This window comes from Geotrypetes seraphini, chromosome 11, assembly GCF_902459505.1.
Source record: "Geotrypetes seraphini chromosome 11, aGeoSer1.1, whole genome shotgun sequence".
In the NCBI taxonomy this organism is placed as follows: domain Eukaryota; kingdom Metazoa; phylum Chordata; class Amphibia; order Gymnophiona; family Dermophiidae; genus Geotrypetes; species Geotrypetes seraphini.
Window position 1 is genome coordinate 136,213,584 of NC_047094.1, and position 18,124 is coordinate 136,231,707.

General features: G+C 40.1%; 1 protein-coding gene across 1 annotated transcript in view; it reads left to right on the plus strand.

The window, feature by feature from the left end:
* The first annotated feature begins 577 nt into the window (after positions 1-577).
* Positions 578-18,124, plus strand: part of TOP1 (DNA topoisomerase I) — a 160,346-nt gene continuing 142,799 nt past the window's right edge. Inside the window, exons 1-2 of the mRNA XM_033963352.1 lie at positions 578-753; positions 1,070-1,094. Coding sequence (XP_033819243.1) covers positions 721-753; positions 1,070-1,094 — 58 coding nt within the window. The 5' untranslated portion in view covers positions 578-720. The remainder of the gene's footprint in view (positions 754-1,069; positions 1,095-18,124) is intronic.

The window sequence follows — 18,124 nt, forward strand, 5'->3', positions numbered from 1 at the left end:
GCAAAAAATGTTTGAGTACCTGAATAAATTCATGTAAACCGTTCTGAGCTAAAGGGAGAACGGTATAGAAAATTGAATAAATAAAATGAGCTGAGGAATCTTTTTCACACAGTCAAGGAGTTTCTTCAATACTGGGGGAGCTCGAGCACCCCCCCCCCCCCCCCCCGAGTTGGCTCTCATGGCGGCAAATGACAGAGTGGAGGAAGAGCAAGAGAACCTTCCGAGTGGACGGGGCTAGTGCGCCTGCGCACGAGTGGCAGCTGTTGACATAGGAACTCTCTGCCTTCTGCTTTCCGGGAGGCCGTGACGCTAGAACCTGGGAAAGAAATGACGTCAAAGCAGAGGGATGAGTTCAGGAGGCTCTTCTTTCGCCCGCGAACGTGGAGCGTCGCGTGCCACATGGCTCCCAGGAAGCACGCCCGCGAGCCGGCACGACGCGAGGCACCGGAGCGCAGGGGGGGGCGGGCCCCCGCATGCAAATGAAGTCATTTAAAGTGGCGCGCAGGCGCAGCGAGGCCAAATCGGCACTTAGTCTGTTACACAACTGTTCTCTCCCCTTATTCTGCCTCCCGGCGCTGGCAGGCGGGCACCTTCCCCTGAAAAGCGCCGGCATTTTAACCCCCCCCTTTCATGAAAAACAGAAATAAGAGATAGAAGAAGTCAAAATTACCCCCCCCCCCCTAAATTAAAAGATTTTTTTTAAAAAAATCGTCAGCCACAATGAGCGGGGATCAGCCGCACAACGATTCCCAGGTAGGCTTCCCCCGTGGACGTTTTCAGTTGGGTTTTTTTTTTTATCACGGGGGGGGAGGGGGGGTCGAATTATTTCCTGTTTCTGTGGTGAAATCCGGGCGGGCTGGGAAGTACTTTAAGACGGGGGGGGGGAGGGGAGACGTCGCCCCCCCGCCCCGAAGCTGAGGTAAACGAAGAGGGGGGTGGGGGAGGGGCGGCAACGGCCTCCCGGGACCCGTCTCCCGCCCAGAGCGGGATGGCGGAGGCGGCGCGCGCGCGCGCGGGGGCCGGTTGCTCCGTGTCTGACGCTGCCTTTCTCTTTTCTCTCCCCCCGCAGATTAACGTGGATTTCCGGGCCAACGGTGAGTACCGGGGGGGGGGTGGCTAGGTCGGGCCTGCTGGTGTCGGCGGAGGCCCGGCCGGGGGCCTCGGGCTCTGCGCCATTTTCTTTTCTGTGGCTCAGGCGCTCGGAGGGGGGGGGGGAGTTTAAAAAAAAGCAGCCCCGCATCTGTCTCTAAAGGCCGCGAAAGACTTCCTACCTCCTCCAGGCGGAGCAGCGGCCCACTCGCTCCTCCAGGCTTTTGTTCACAGCCCCCCCCCCTTCCGGGATTCTTCCGCGAGGACCAGCTTCCCCCCCCCCCCCCCCTCCCCGGAAGGCGAGAGGCCGGCGCGAGCGTTGCTCTCCTAGTTCGAACGGCTCTGCCTCCCGGTGGCTGGACGCAAAAGCAGCCTTTCATCCCCCCCCTCCCCCCGACATTTTACAGCTTCATTCATTGCCCTTATGAAACGCTCCTTGGCTGGGGCTTTTTAAAGATCTGCCGGCAGACGAGGCCTGCGAAACGGGCTCCATCGTTTAGGGTTTTCTTTTTTTTTAAAGGGGTGAAAACATGGCTGGCTGCTGCTGCTGCACCTGACCATCTCTGGCGGGAGGGAGGGATGTTTTTGGGCCTACTATGTCTCATCTAGAGCTACTAAGTGCTCACTTATCACTTGTTTACATTTTTTTTTGCACCCTATTGTTCGAATTACACATCCTGCTGCAACAGTACTGTGGCATAGGTTGGGGGAGAAGGGTGATATGTCTTTAGCGCATGTTTAGTGCATTGAAGCTCACCTTCTAAGAGACATTTTTCAGCTGGGAAACCATCCTGACCACCTATGTTGGAACTACAGTGCTTCCTGACCTCTGGCATCAAAATAGAGTGGGAATTAGTATTATTAATTAGGTGCTTCTTATAAACATTAATATCATTCATGCATCATGTATTACGCAGCTACTGGGATAAACTGTCTGTTAGCATTAGGTACTCATTTCTATAGCAGTGGGCTCTACCACAAACAAAATGCTCACTCCGATATCATATTATTAAAACTAAAACTTTCTCTCCCCCCCCCTGTCAGGGCACGAAATTTAAAATATATCCCTCTTGATACAAGGCTTTATATCATTATTATTTGAATAATTTGACATTTTTTTAAAATGTATTTTCATTTCACTTCCATGTGAAGATTTATCGCAGCTTTGTAAAGGGAGCCCTTAATCGTAAGAACAAAACATAATACAGTATTACTAACCAAAGAATTAAAATAATTTTGATGGGATTCAAAGAATATATGTTATTAACAACCTGCTTCAGTCTTGTGGTTTTCAGGAGTGAAGGTAGTGCAGTTTTAATCATGATCATTATCCACCAAAAATATTTCTTACTAGTTCAAACAATTACATATCTACATAAGAAAATTTGTTCATAAATATTCTTAATTTGCTTATTTTATACATTCTTATCAGAACAGTAAAATTTGCGTTGACTGAACTGTATGAGAATATTTTGACTATTGACTTAGGATCCTTTTTTGTTTTATTAATTTAACATAGAAACATAGAAATAGACGGCAGATAAGGGCCACGGTCCATCTAGTCTGCCCACCCCAATGACCCTCCCCTACCTTTCTCTGTGAATAGATCCCATGTGTCTATCCCATTTGGCCTTAAAATCAGGCACACTGCTGGCCTCAATAACCTGAAGTGGAAGACTATTCCAGCGATCAACCACCCTTTCAGTGAAAAAGAATTTCCTGGTGTCCCCGTGCAGTTTCCCGCCCCTGATTTTCCACGGATGCCCCCTTGTTGCCGCGGGACCTTTGAAAAAGAAGATATCTTCTTCCACCTCGATGCGGCCCATGAGATACTTGAATGTCTCGATCATGTCACCCCTCTCTCTGCGATCCTCGAGTGAGTACAGCTGCAATTTATCCAGCCGTTCCTCATATGGGAGATCCTTGAGTCCCGAGACCATCCGGGTGGCCATTCCCTGGACCGACTCCAGTCTCAGCACATCCTTACAGTAATGCGGCCTCCAGAATTGCACACAGTATTCCAGGTGGGGCCTCACCATGGATCTATACAATGGCATAATGACTTCAGGCTTACGGCTGACGAAACTCCTGCGTAGGTCCCCTTTTACAAAGCCCTGCAGCCTTGTGCGGCGTGGCAAATGTTCCGATGCCTATTCAGTTCCTATGGGCGTCGGAGCATTTAATAATAATACAACAGTTTATATACCGCAGGACCGTGAAGTTCTACGCGGTTTACAATAATTAGAAGATGTTACAGATTGAATGGATTTAACAATGTTCTGCTGGTTAACATTGATTGAAGATGCTACAAGTTGAGTGGATTTAACAAAGTTAGAAACTAGTGATTAACAGCTCTAGAGATCAGTTATTGTGGGATGAGGTTAGTTGCCTAAGTACTTTAGGAACAGGTATGTTTTTAGGCGTTTCCTTAATTCCCCATAAGTAGTAGACGTAAGCAATTGTTCTAGATCTTTACCCCATAATGCTGCCTGGTGTGAGAGGAGATGTTGATGATGTCTTTTGAATTTACATTCTCTTAACCGGAGGGGAGACAAAATTTAAGTGTGAACTTCTCTTATGTCTGTTGGCTGAGAAAGAGAAACGGTCAGTTATATATTTAGGGGCTAAACCGAATAGTACCTTGTAACAGAAACAACCAAACTTGAACTTCACACGTGCCTCCATTGGCAACCAATGCAGAAGTCAGTAGGAAGGTGTAACATGATCAAACTTCTTCAACCCAAATACTTCTGATCGCTGTATTTTGCACTAATTGTAGTCACCGTGTATTTTTCAGGGAAATTGCCAAGTAAGCGATGTTACAGTAATCAAGTTGACTCAGTATGAGGGATTGTACCAGAGTTCTGAATGATGACACATCAAAATATGCTCTAATGGACCGAAGCTTCCACACTGTCTGCCTGCCTGCTTTTATAAAAGAGGGGGAGGGGGGGTTAATTTATCTATGGCGTTTTAGAGTTTCCTAATTGAGTACACATTTTGTGCATTGCTGGCTTCTGTTATCAGCTCATGCCTGCTAGTCTCATTGCTAATATTAGGCGGTAAAATTTATGTTTCACATGACCAGTTTCACATCAATGTGCAGTTTCAGTGCTCTTGGCTCAAACATAGCATTTCATGTGTAATTCTACTGGTGCTTTCTCCAGAATGGACACTTAGGAATTCTTTAGAATATCTACAGTCATGTGAAAAAATTAGGACACCCCATGAAATATTCAGTTCTTTCTTAAAAAATGTTCAGATAACGATAGCAAATCCTTTTTTATTTATCTCTGGAAAAGAAAGTGATGTAATTGCAGGTAAACAATAAATATTTTCCTTGGTTTACTCATGAAACAAAAGATATCCATAAAAATATGTATTCTAACAGGAATAAATTAGGACACCCTAATAGCTAGTGTCACCCCCTTTGGCTGAAATAACTGCAGTGAGACGCTTCTTGTAGCCATCTACCAGTCATCGGCCTGAGGAAAGTGTGGCCCACTCCTCAATGCAGAATTCTTTAAGCTGTGAGATGTTTGAGGGGTTTCTTGCATGTACAGCCTGTTTCAAATCATCCCACAGTGTCTCAATGGGATAAGATTAGGACTTTCATTCGGCCACTCCAGGACTCTCCATTTCTTGTTTTAAGCCACTCATTGGTGGATTTACTGGTATGTTTGGGTCATTGTTGTGTTGCACGGTTCAGTTCCGCTTCAGCTTTAATTTTCTTAGAGATCTCAAGCACACTCTGATACACAGTAGAATTCATGGTAGATTCTATGATGGTGAGTTGGCCAGGTCCTGCTACAGGAAAGCATCCCCAAACCATGACACTTCCACCTCCATGCTTCACAGTTGGTATGAGGTTTTTTTCCCTGGAATGCTGTTATTTGGTGTACGCCAAACATATCCTCTATTCTGGTGTCCATCTAATTCAATTTTAGACTCATTTGTCCATAGAACACTATTCCAGAAGTCCTGGTGTTTGTCTACATTCTCTCTAGCAAACTTCAGTCTGACCTTGATGTATCTCTTAAAGAGCAAAGGTTTCCTCCTTGCACACCTCCCATGCAAGTTAAATTTGTGCAGTCTCTTTCTGATTGTAGAGGCATGCACTTTCACATCAACAGTTGCAAGAACCTGCTGTAGCTCCTGTGATGACATTTGAGGGTTTTTGGAGACTTCTTTTAGCATCTTGCGGTCTGCTCCATGGGTCAGCTTGCTTGGACGGCCAGACCTGGGCTTGTTGGCAGTTGTTTTGAAAGTCCTCCACTTGTATGCTGTTTTCCGAAACGTGGAAGAGCTAATGTCAAATTCTTTCGAGATCTTTTTAAATCCTTTACCAGATTTATAAGCTGCTACAATCTTCTTTCTGAAAACCTCAGACAGCTCTTTTGATCTCACTATGGTGTTCACTCTCACCACAGCAATCATGAGCACACCAGACTAAATGTCTGAGGGTTAAGTAGGGCATACCTCCTTCAAAATGCTGAGTAACGATGTTCTAATCATGTACACCTGATGTGATACACCTGTGTGCAATTTGAGCCACTTTAAGTGGGAGGATATGTGGGGGTGTCCTAATTTATTCCTTAGTAGAATACACATGTTTGTAGATAACTCTTTGTTGTTTACCTGCAATTACATCACTTTATTTTCCAGAAATAAATTTTAAAAAATTTGACATCGATATGTGAACATTTTTTTAAAAGAACTGATTATTTCATGGGGTGTCCTAATTTTTTCACATGACTGTAAATAAATCTCATTAATATGAAAAATCTGCATACATTATGGTTTCACTGCAAAATATTTACTAATTTGCAAACATATATATGGGAAAATATGCATTTTAAATAGTTCCTCTTTGGCATCTTTAAACATTGTACATTGTATGAATCCCTTAGTAAGAGGAGGTCAGGATGGTAACCTTTGACCTGCAGGTAGAAGAGGCAGTAGGAGGCTATGACTTACAGGTTTCAGCTTGAAATGTCAGAGTAGACTAGAGTAACAAAATCTTAACTGTTTAGCATATAGACCAGAAGATAACTATTGTGTTGTTAAAGTACTCTGCTACAGGTTGGATCTTATCATACTCTGGTTGTCACTGGGTTTTTTACATTCAGCCAGTGATGTCATTAAGTATAACAACATCTGTTCATTATTTGCTTCTTGTTATAAACTAACCAGCATTTTATGAAGGGGAGAGATTTGAGTTGTGTGGAAGTGTGTATGTAGGAAGAAGAGTGTTTGGGATGGCTGTGTTGGTGTTTTGTGTATATCTTTAACTGATCAGGCCATTGGCTCTTTCTATTATTGGCCATGTCCATTTTTAAATGTGCAGATTTACCCATAGAATTTTCCATGGGCAAGAAAACTACAGAAAAGCTTTTTGCATGAGTATAATACAGACAGCTGCAAGGCACAAAAGTAAATAGCATGTACTTGCAGTTAACAACAAAAGACCATTTCAGACTGTCATCTTCAGTTGCAGTGATGATCTGCTCTCTTGCATTTCTGCTGTCAGAGAGCAGAACCCAGGCTGGTATTAGACACTGACTGGGCCCAGAAGCTCTGCCTTTGGAGTCACTAAAGTTTACCAAATGGGCTCTTGTTCCCCTTTGAACTGGTCTTGAGTACAGCCAGGGTGTAAATTTTAATCTAGGTGATTTTGCATTCACTGATAAATGGTCTGATTCTCTTCCTGGGCCATGCTAGCACTATACTGTAGACTACCCATTGCATACTGCTATTTGGATGAGATGTCTTGAAACAATACACGATGAGAAAAATTCTCTCTCTACTGTCAGCAGCTCTCTAGTCATTGTTTATTTATTTAAAAATTGATATACCACATACAACTATGCAGTTTCCAGATCACACAGACTCAAAGTGGTGGAAAGGTCCAGAAAAAGGCTGGTGAACTCAAAATTTCACACTCAATTCTTTATTTCTTTAATACACCATATGTTGACTCGACATGTGCATGTTTCGGCCAAAGAGGCCGGCATCAGGAGTCTCATAAATCTGTATAAGGTACGAAAGACCACATACAATGTTCATTACATAGTAACATATATCGTGCTGTAAAGTAACGCTACCATTAGCCAGCTGCATACGTTTTTCTATTCGTTTCCATATCACATCCATAAAATCTTGTTTCCCTCCGATTATCACATATAACATAGACATGTCTAAACAACATTGTTAATTGGCCCTGTTATAATAGGGTTAGAGCACAAATTCAATTGATTTAGGAATACAAGCAAGCTTTAAATCATACATTGATGTCAGAAAAATTCTAAAAGGCGATTATCAACTGAAATATACCAGCATAAGAAGGCATTGGCAAATAATTGAGTTTTCAGCATTTTCTTAAAATTCATCCTCCAGGCAAGGCATTCCATAGTTGTACGCCAGCCACAGATATCATTGATGCTCCGATCCTAGCATGCGTAGTCGACATTCTACCCTCCAAACTTAATTTCATCCTATTTACATCTCTAAGCTCTCTTCTCGGTTTATAGATCTGGAAGAATTCTTGTAAGATCTTTGGGGAAGCAATTGTTCAGTGGTTTTCTCAAATTAATTGCAAGGTGGGGAAGTTATTAATGTAGGATCCTGCTCCGTATGATAATGCCATTGGTGTTTTTAAAGAAACAAATAATATTTTGAAATCTACATATTCCATGATCTTCACGAAGTGTCCCTGATGAAGCAGTGAATTTGTGAAACGGTTGAGCTGCCGTCGGACCAGATTTGGACTTCATTGATTTATAAAAGGACTGCAGTCATAGCTGATTCAAACAAGGATCTTTTGGGGGCTTTTTTGTCCCATTCCAACATAAAGCTAAGTGCCTTTTTTTGGATTCCTATGAATATTTGGATAGAGTTTAAAATTTTGGTGATAAATTCACTTGATTTTTTTTGCAATTAATAAATTAAATTGACAATAGTTGAAAATATTAAAATAAAAATCAACAAGGCTTTTTGGACCAATGATAAAAATCATGCCCCAGTAAGCCTCTCATTGGAGGGTGAGGGTTGGGTGTTTGAGGGCCTTTATTCCTTGTTTTTGTAATTACACAACATCAATTACACATTAACTTTCTTTCCTCTTCTGGGTGACATTTGTATAAATGAGAGAGAGGTTGGTTTTTTTTTTCTCTTCCCTTAGGGCTCCTTTTACTAAGGTGCGCTAGCGTTTTTAGTGCTCGCTAAACAAAAAATTACTAATGCAAGCTTTATGGAGGCATTAGCATCTAAACTGCTAGCGCACCTTAGTAAAAGGAGCCTTTAGTATTGTCTTTATGATACGACTATGGAGCATGGCCAACCATGTAGGTTCCACATTTTGTGGTACTGGTTTCCATTCGGTCCTGTATTGTTCCATAACTGCCATAAATTCAACCATTGTTTAACATTTGGTGGGAAAGACGCCATCATTGTAGTAAAATAAACATAGAGGCTGTTTTAGATGGTTTTTGCACAAGCAAAGAATAAACTATAAATAAGAAGGGCACCTGTTTTGTTCATTATATTCAATCATGACTCAAGGAAAGGAGCAGCAAGTGAGATGATAAAATTACAGGTGACACAAAATTATTCAGAGTCATTAAAAAAAACCAAACCAGAATTGTGAGGAAGAATTTTGTGGAACTAGAAGAGTGGGCATCAGAATTGCAGAGAAAATTAAAGGCTCTTTTACATCACTGAATGCAAAGAATCCCATTCAATTTCCATGGGCTTCTTTGCATTCACCATATGCTAATTGGTAGCGCTGCTTTGTAAAAGGAGTCCTGCATTTGGAAGTTTTCACATAGTGAAAAATATCCCAAACAGAAGTGCAGAATTAAAACTTCTAGAAAACTCTTGGAATTATGGACATTATTTTTCAACTTGGTGTGTTACAGCGGACCAAAAATATTGACTATAATGCTAGGAACTGTTGAAAAAGGAATGGAGAACAAAATTCAGCATATTTATGCCTCTGTTTAAGTCCATAGAGTGACCGTATCTAAATACTGTACTGTGTTCAGTTATGATCTTCCCATCTTAGGAAGATACAGTGAAACTAAGAAGGATTCAGAGATGGTTATGGTTTTCAACTTGGAAAAGACAGCTGAGTGCAAAAATTTGGGAGTAAATCTTGATCAAATTCTTTCCTTCAAAACTCAAGCTCAGTAGTGAGGAAATCCTTTCTTGCCCTTTGGAAATTCCATGCAGTCAACAACTTTCTCAAGACTCTTCTCTATGCTCTAAAACTGTCCCAGCTTGATTATTGCAATATTGCTTATTTGGGGATTAATTCTTCTTTTATGTCGTCTTCAAATCAGAACAAAATACTTTGTTTTGTGAGGAAATATGACCCATGTTAAGATGATGCTTTCTCATCACCATTGGCTTCCTATTCCCTATAGGTTTCAATTTAAGCTTCTTACTTTGGCCCATAAGACATTACATACAGGCACACCTTTGTAATTCTCTGGAAATAAACCATGAAAAAGTTCTATCTGTTTTTTTTTTTTTATCTGCTGTGTAACATGGCTTGACTTCTGTTAAAGACAAGATGGTGATTGGCCATAGTCTGACTCGGCATGGCTTATCTTAGTGGAGCACCGATTTTTGAATAGTCAGCACTTTATAGTTCATCAGAGAACCACTTTACTAGTTTTCAAAAAAAAAAAAAAAAATTGGATTGTTTTTATTTAATAATTTGATAAGTATATTTTTGTGAATGGCAGTAGAACATGTTTTTAGTTTTATTTTGTATAAAACAACACATAAGAAACAGTGTCTAGTTCCCCACCACCCTTCTAGTTGAAAGTCACTTGAATGACTTTGATTTTTTTAAACATTTTATTGAATATTTAAATACAAATATGAACAAACAATACATTAAGATGCATACTTCAAAATGCTTTTGAAATACAAATGCAAAATACATTTCAAAAATGAACAAACAATACATAGCTGCACATTTCATGTCTTAAAGTCCTCTATAATGTGGCCAAGAAAGGTTAACATTTACATCCTTACAAAACCTATCCAAAGGAGCCTAAGTTCTGGTGAAACTAGCAATATTATTTTGTTTGAGTGCTGCTATTTGAATTTAAACAATGTTAAAAACAAGATAGGAATGTTGGAAGAGAGTTCCATGCGAATGGAGGTAAATAGCAGAAAGTACTATGATACATGACTAATCTGAACATGGTTGAAAATGAGAGAGGGTCTTTGAGTACAGTTTGGAGTATAAGGAATAAGTAAATTTTCTAGATTGGAGAACTATAATGGAAAAGTATAAGGATGTTGAATTTGTGTGAAGGGAATTGATAGCCAGTGTTGATCAGACAAGGAATGGAATAATCCTATCTTGAGGGGAGGTGTTGCTTGGGATCTTGAATGCCTTGTTCAGGGTAAGTATAGTTCTCTCTTGCCTTTCTACAGTGGGGGTTAGTTAGTGTCTTAGTCTGTATTTGACACTTTTCACCTTGTATTTTAAGTTTTGGATGGATTTCTGGAACAGCATTTTTTTTTCTATAATTTTATTTGATTTAAAATGTTTTATAAACTGTGAGCTATGAGAGTGGGAAGCAGCAGTGTTCAGAAACCTTCTCTACCCCACAGATGGTGTAGAGAGAGAGGTGAGAGTAGAAGAAAGGGGTCAAAGAGGAGATGGGTCAGCAGATCATAGAGTTGGTATACCTGGGCAGAAATGTAGGAAAGATTCCTATATTTTGTTACTGTGCTAAGTTTGCTCCTTGTTGAAGTTGACTCTGGTTTCTCTTGCTTGTATATCTTAGTTTCTAAGACTTAGGGCCTCTTCTATTAAACTATGCTAGCAGTTTGAAGCGTGGGGAGCCGCGCTGAATGAGCATGAGCGTCAGGAGCAGCGCAGGCCATTCAGCGTAGCTCTCTGCGCTAAAAACTGCTAGTGCAGTTTAATAAAAGAGGCCCTAAGTATCTTTTCTTAGATTAATTTTCTACTACATTTGCAGAAGTGGGATTCTTATTCACATAGGATTTGCTGGTGGTTCCTGTTGGACACCTGAGGTCTGGCTGAATTTCCTTCCTAGAGATGAACTGCATTGGTGCTTGCCAGGGCCTGAATCTGCAGCCACCTTCATCTTGGGTGTAATTGTGAGAATGTTGAGTGCATCAGACTGAGGCTCTGGGCCTTAAGATGGTGCTGATTGAATAGCTGAATTATCTTGGGATGCTTCCCTAAGGAAAAGAACCAACTGATGTCGGGAAATAGTGTGTTCAGTGCAAAGGTATCCTGAAACATCAGATTTTTTTTTTTTTTTTAGAGAGCTTCTTGTTTCCTTATGGAGAAGAAATCAAAGGGCAAAAAGAGGCTGTATGTCATTTACTATGTTATGTAAAAACTATGTTATGCCCAGTTTGTCATGACTGATTATATCTCCTTCATGCTGGATCAATATGCCTGAAATGAGAATTTTAAAATTTAGAGAGCAGAAGGGCAGCAGCAAATGAGACCCTAGGGGACTGGGGTCACTAAGAAAGATCTTTGAACTGCTGGAGTGTACACTACCTTAGCTGAGCTGGCTTTTGAGTGTGTAATGCTATAAATGTATCATGAGCTTGCATGTAGTTTGCCTTGTTGGCAGCCAGTGTCATTTTTAGTCTAGAAGGCTGGTACAGCTTGAAGCTTACATCTAATTTTGAAGGCACTAATGAAATCACCTTTGAATTATTGACTTTGCCAAACTATATAAAGAAACCAATCGTAAACTTTTCTTCCTAGTCAGTTTATTCACTGAGAATGTCGATGAGCTTCAGGCACCATCTGTTTTTTTCCTGTTCTTCAATTCTTTAAGAATGTTGGCTTATTTGACTGGGAGGTGGTATTGCCTTCTGTAAGCCTGGTGCTCAATTAAGAGGTGTTGAAAATAATATTTGGAGTAGTCAAGATAAAGTCAAAGCAGTTAGGTTTGTTTTGAAGGCAAGAAAATTAAACTGACTTTGCAGATATCACCTGTATCAAAGCTTACAAGGCCCTAGCTCTTCTGCTCCAGATTTGTGAATGTAGGAACAGATAGAGAGAAGCTGGCTGGTATAGCTTGTACACCATTATTAGATGTGTTGTGTTTCCCCAAAGATTTGAGGAAACATTATTTGAGGCAGCTTTCAAATGTAAAAGGTTTGTCATTTGGTAGAGTAAGAACATAAGAATAGCCTTACTGGGTCAGACCAATGGGCCATCAAGCCTAGTAGCCCGTTCTCACGGTGGCCAATCCAGGTCCCTAGTACCTGGCCAAAACCCAAGGAATAGCAACATTCCATGATACCGATCTAGGGCAAGCAGTGGCTTCCTTCATGTCTTTCTCAATAACAGACTAAGGACTTTTCCTCCAGGAAATTGTCCAAACCTTTCTTAAAACCAGCTACGCTATCCTCTCTTACTACAATCTCAGGCAACGCGATCCAGAACTTAACTATTCTCTGAGTGAAAAAAAATTTCCTCCTATTGGTTTTAAAAGTATTTCCCTGTAACTTCATCAAGTGTTCCCTAGTCTTTGTAATTTTTGACGGAGTGAAAAATCGATCCACTTGTACCCGTTCTACTCCACTCAGGATTTTGTAGAGTTCAATCATTTCTCCCCTTAGCCATCTCTTTTCCAAGCTGAAGAGCCCTAATATGTAATATATGTCAGCTTATGACATGTAGAGATCTTTGAAGAGCATAAAGAGAGGATATTTGGTTCTCTAGGTCTGATCCAAATTTATCAACATCAACAGCATCCAGAACAAAAGGCCTCCTCAAGCTACACTGGAGGGTGGAAGTATGTTGGCATTGAAGGGACTTAAGTTTAACTTGGCAGGAAGATGTGATCACCTCCACTGAGCTGTCCTTCATATTTGACATTGACAATTGTCATAGAAGAGCTGGAGAGAAAGTTTGAGAAGTGGCTTGCCAGGATTCTTAACTTGGTTCAGTATTTCAGTCTGATCAACATTATCAAGACAGCTGAACACCGAGCCAATCCTCAACCCATGCTTTTTCTGTGAGGCATCAAAAGAGTGTCAGAATTTGTTAGCTCATCTGTTATCTATATTGAGGGAGAGGAAGTGTCTCTAAGACATCAGTTGATATTGGGGCTTGGACCCTGACAGTTGCGAAGTGCCCTCAATAAAGTGTTGACTGCTGATCAGGCATAAAGTCAGACTTCTCCAACAGAGCAGTTCTCCAAAATAGAATCTAAGTAGTTCAAATCATAAAACCAAAAAAAATTATCTTGAAAGGAGAGCTCCACCATGCCTCCCCCCCCCTTCCTGGTGAAATGCACTCTGAAAAAAACAAAAGGAATTGACCCCAAAATATCCACAAAGAAGAAAATCCAGAGAAAACAAAAACAAAACTCTGTGGAGTGACGATGTTCCCAAATGGACTTTATTTGAAAGTATCAAAGTTACAAAGATTCACTGAAATCATCCACATAAAATAATTCCATCCACATAAAAGTAAATCATCCACATAAAAGCCTTAAAGGACCTAGTCCGCTAGGGATACAGGACCTAACACGGTCCGTGTTTTGACAAAAAGTCTTCTTCAGGGGTCCCTGGGGGGTCCTATAAAGGTGAGTATATGGGAAACAATTGTGTGGTGAACCGGAAGTGAGACACTGCTTGCATTTGCAATGGAAAAAATGCACTCTGAGCTTGTGTTTTGAGCTTACTTGAGAGGAAAGGTAAATGATATAGTGCAGGAAGTGGCAAATGAAGCTGAAAACTTCTGCTGTGTTCCATGTGGGCTCTGTCAGATGTCACCCATTGCTGAGGGCTCATATCCTGCGACAATATCTTGACTGAACTGTATTGCTCACTAGTGTCGATTTGGGAATGTTGGACTGAATAAGAAATTGGAAGAAAACTTCTCAAAGTCCAGACCTATAAAGGGAGAAGAGTTGTTGGCATCTTTAGTAATATGCGTGTTTTGTAGAGATTTTAGACCATTTAGGTTACTTAAATTGATGGTGTTTTGGTTTTTTTTAAACCCTTTCTTGGAGGCACACCTAGCTAGTCAGGTTTTTAGGCGTACCACAAGGAGATCTCCAGTACATGCAAATGTGTCTTATACATAGTCACTGTAGTAGTCCCAAAAACCTGACTGGCTAGGTGTGCCTCCAACAAATAGTTGAGAAATACTGACTTAAATAAGGCAGCCCATCTATTTTATGACCATGGTCAGTGGTGATCTATAGCAAAAATAAAGTCATGAAACCCTTTCAATGAATCTTTAAATAGAAGTTGGCAGCTGAGCCTTGCCTGACAAAATTATAATGCCTATTTCCTTCTTCCTTGGATCAAAAACAGCCACAGAAAGCCAGGCAGTACCCAAAACAAGTGAGGCAGGAGATGCAGGTCTGGCAGAGAGAAGATTAAATTTGAATTCCAGACACTGCTTCATAGAAAATCAGAACATGTGGCGGAAGAGGGCCGTTTTGGTCCACCTAGTTGGTCGCAAGTTTTACTAGTTTTGTTGTCATCATTACTGTACCACTATGGCAGTGGTCTCAAACTCGCGGCCCAGGGGCCACATGCGGCCTCCCAGGTACTATTTTGAGGCCCTCGGTATATTTATCATAATCACAAAAGTAAAATAAAACAGTTTCTTGATCATATGTCTCTTTATCTATAAATTACAATATTATTATTATGACTTAGCCAAAAGGAAAGATTTATAAACTGTAAAGAGTTTTACCTCATGCAAAAATTGTCATTTCTTTCATAAGACATTAACTATTTTTTCTGAGGCCCTCCAAGTACCTACAAATCCGAAATGTGGCCCTGCAAACGGTTTGAGTTTGAGACCACTGCACTATGGGAATAATTCTTTAAGGAGAGCATCAAGAAATGCTTTTAAATAATAGCATGTATTCATACCAATATTCGAGCTATGTATTATTCTGTGAAATAGTGCCTAAACATAATAGCATACAGAATAGTATTCTGGTGGGTATTCGTGTGGGCAGGATGCATATTTGCATATCTAAATTGTATCGATGTACTTGATTTAGCAATCTAGGCTTGATTATTTACACCAGCTGTGCCTAGATATGAGGGTGGTCTTTGGAATGTTATAAAGAAAATAGGTACCTGCCTACTTTATAGAATAGACTCCTAGTAGGTGCCTTTTTATAGCATTACTCTCCATGTGTCTAGCCTATGAATACTCTGCCAATGGTTTTGAATTTGCAGCCTTTGTTGGAAGTGTATTCCATACTTCTGGGAAAAGGTATCTTCTTAATTTTTGTTTCTTTGTTTCCAGAACCCCACAACCCTTTTATTTCATATAGCTTTTTTTTTCTTGGTAATATAAATAAATAAAACATAAAGGAGATAAGGTGATACCTTCTTTATTATTGGACTAACTTAATGCATTTTGTGATTAGCTTTCAAAGGTAGCCCTTCTTCAGATCAAAAATAATCAAATGTTGACAAATATCAGTATATATAAGTGAAACATGAAAGCATTCCAATGACAGTCTCACAGGAAGAGGAGAGGGATGAGCAAAGTGAGAAAGAGAGGGCTGGGTGGATGGGAGACAGAGACATGGATGGGTGATGATAAGGTGACAAAGCAGTTTAAATTCATGTTTTTTAATGCAAAAGAAAACTAAGGTCTTTAAGTCCTGTCTGGTGGGTGTCAAAATATTTTATCATTCCTGGCTTGTCTTAAAATTTCCTTTTAGTATTCTTACCATAAAATCATTGCTGTGTTGTCCTACAGAGGTGACATCCTGGTTGGCATTGGAAATTTTAATTTATCATCTGTATGAATTGATCCTAGTCTTTAGCATCTGCCTTGTTTTCACCATTTGTAGCATCCTTCTTTACACTTTCTTGCATTGAATCATATAAACTATATTAGAAGATGCGTATGTGAAGGATCCCCTCATGTTGAATGTTTTTCCCATATGAGTGGCCATGGGGGTCCTGTGAGATGTACTGGCATAGTTTTCAACTTGTTATATTTCAGGCATGTGTGCCATTCTCTTACGGAGTTTGCTTTTCATCAGTTTCTGTTTCAGCTTAGGTGGCTGACGGAGGTCACCATAGGTGGAGCTGGGAATATTTCTTTCAGTAATTCATCCTCTTGGAGTAGTGGTTGTAGATCTTTTATAATTTTTCTCTGTTTTTCCAGCTCTGGATTGTATGTCACTACCAAGGGGGCTCTTTCTGTGGTTTTCTTGTCTTTGTACTGCAAAGGGTTTTCATGATTGTTCTATCAAAATATCATCTCAAAATTTTTTTTAAAAAACCACACATCACCTAGATACCACCCAAAAGTAATACTGGAATGAGAATTGTGTGAATGTATGTGAGAATCCTCAATTTACTTCAAAAACATCCAACCAGAGCCTTATTTGTCGACCTTATCCATATGGGTATGGTGATTGAGAACATCATGGGACCTCTTGTAGTGTGTTCATATTGAAAGTTAATAATTCAATTTAAATTTCTTTATGTGATTTCATAAATAGACAGCTGCAATTATTTTCAGTATGCCTCCAAGCACACCTTTTATCCCAAAATTGTGCAAAAGTTTTTTTTTTAAAATTCTACACAATAACAAATTACTAGTCCATAAACACTTGTCTGATGTGTTCCCACAGCAACTCGTTTACAGGTTCAACTGAGCCCCACTTTGGAAGCCTCTCTTCCTCCTTCAGGAATCCGATGCTGCAGAAAAAAATGTTTTTGTTATTGGGTGGAATTAAAGAATTTTTGCACAATTTAATGCTAAAAGCTGTGCTTGGAGTCATATTTAAACGTTGGACAGAGAAAATAATTGCAGCTGTCTATTTATGAAATCACATAAGGAGATTTAAATTGAATTATTAACTTTCAATTTGAACACACTAAGAGGTTCTGCTCTCTTATGGTTCACTTCCTACTTTACCGAACGCAGCTTTAAAGTTCATTCAAAGGAAGAAACTTCTTTACCTATAGCCCAAACTTATGGGGTCCCGCAGGCTCTATTCTATCCCCTTTATTATTCAATATCTTTATGTCACCTCTCCTCACTCTAGCCCAATCTATTGGATTCACAATCTTCGCCTAAGCGGATGATATTCAACTACTACACCCTGTCAATAGCTCAAATACTACAGAAATACAAGAAATTAACAATAAACTAGATAAAATAAGCGACTGGCTTCATACAAATAAATTCTCTCTTAACATCGACAAATCATGCGGTCTCCTATTCCCAACAAAAAATAATGAATCTTTATTGGGGAAAATTTTTATCAAATCCTCCCCAATAAAAATCAAAATAAAATTACTGGGAGTAATCATCGACAAAGATCTTACCTTCTACGATCATATCAGCTCAATGGTTAAATACTATTTTTATAAGCTTCGCCTCATTCGTTCTCTTACCTCTATTCTAGACACGGATGCAATCTCAACTCTTTAGTCATCTCACATCTTGACTACTGTAACTCTCTATATAACGGAATTCCTCAACAAGAAATCCGACGTCTACAGTTAATCCAAAACACAGCTATCAAACTCATCTTTAAATCAGGGAAATATGACCACGTTACCCCCCTCCTGAAAGAAGCCCATTGGCTTCCCATTACCCACCGTGTTGCTTATAAAACAATCATGTTGACCTTTAAAATTCTACTTTCCCACCAACCTTCCTACCTTGATAGGCCCCTCATTCCACAACGCTCTACACGGATGCTTAGATCTGCAGAACAGAATTTCCTTTCCATTCCCTCCATAAAGGATTTCTTCTACACTAGGAAATCAAACTTTTCAATAGTTGCCCCTACCTTATGGAATGCTTTATCATCTCATCTCCGTCACGAAAAACAGCTCGATAGATTTAAGATAAGCTTGAAGACTTTCTTATTTCAAGATGCTTTCAACTGCTCTTGAATTATCTCTTTCCCATTCAACCAACCGCTTCTATGAAGTGATCCCATTCCTAATGTTTTATCCTCTCCCTCCATTTTTCATTCAATCTTTTTTTTTTCTTTCCCTCCTTTCTTCC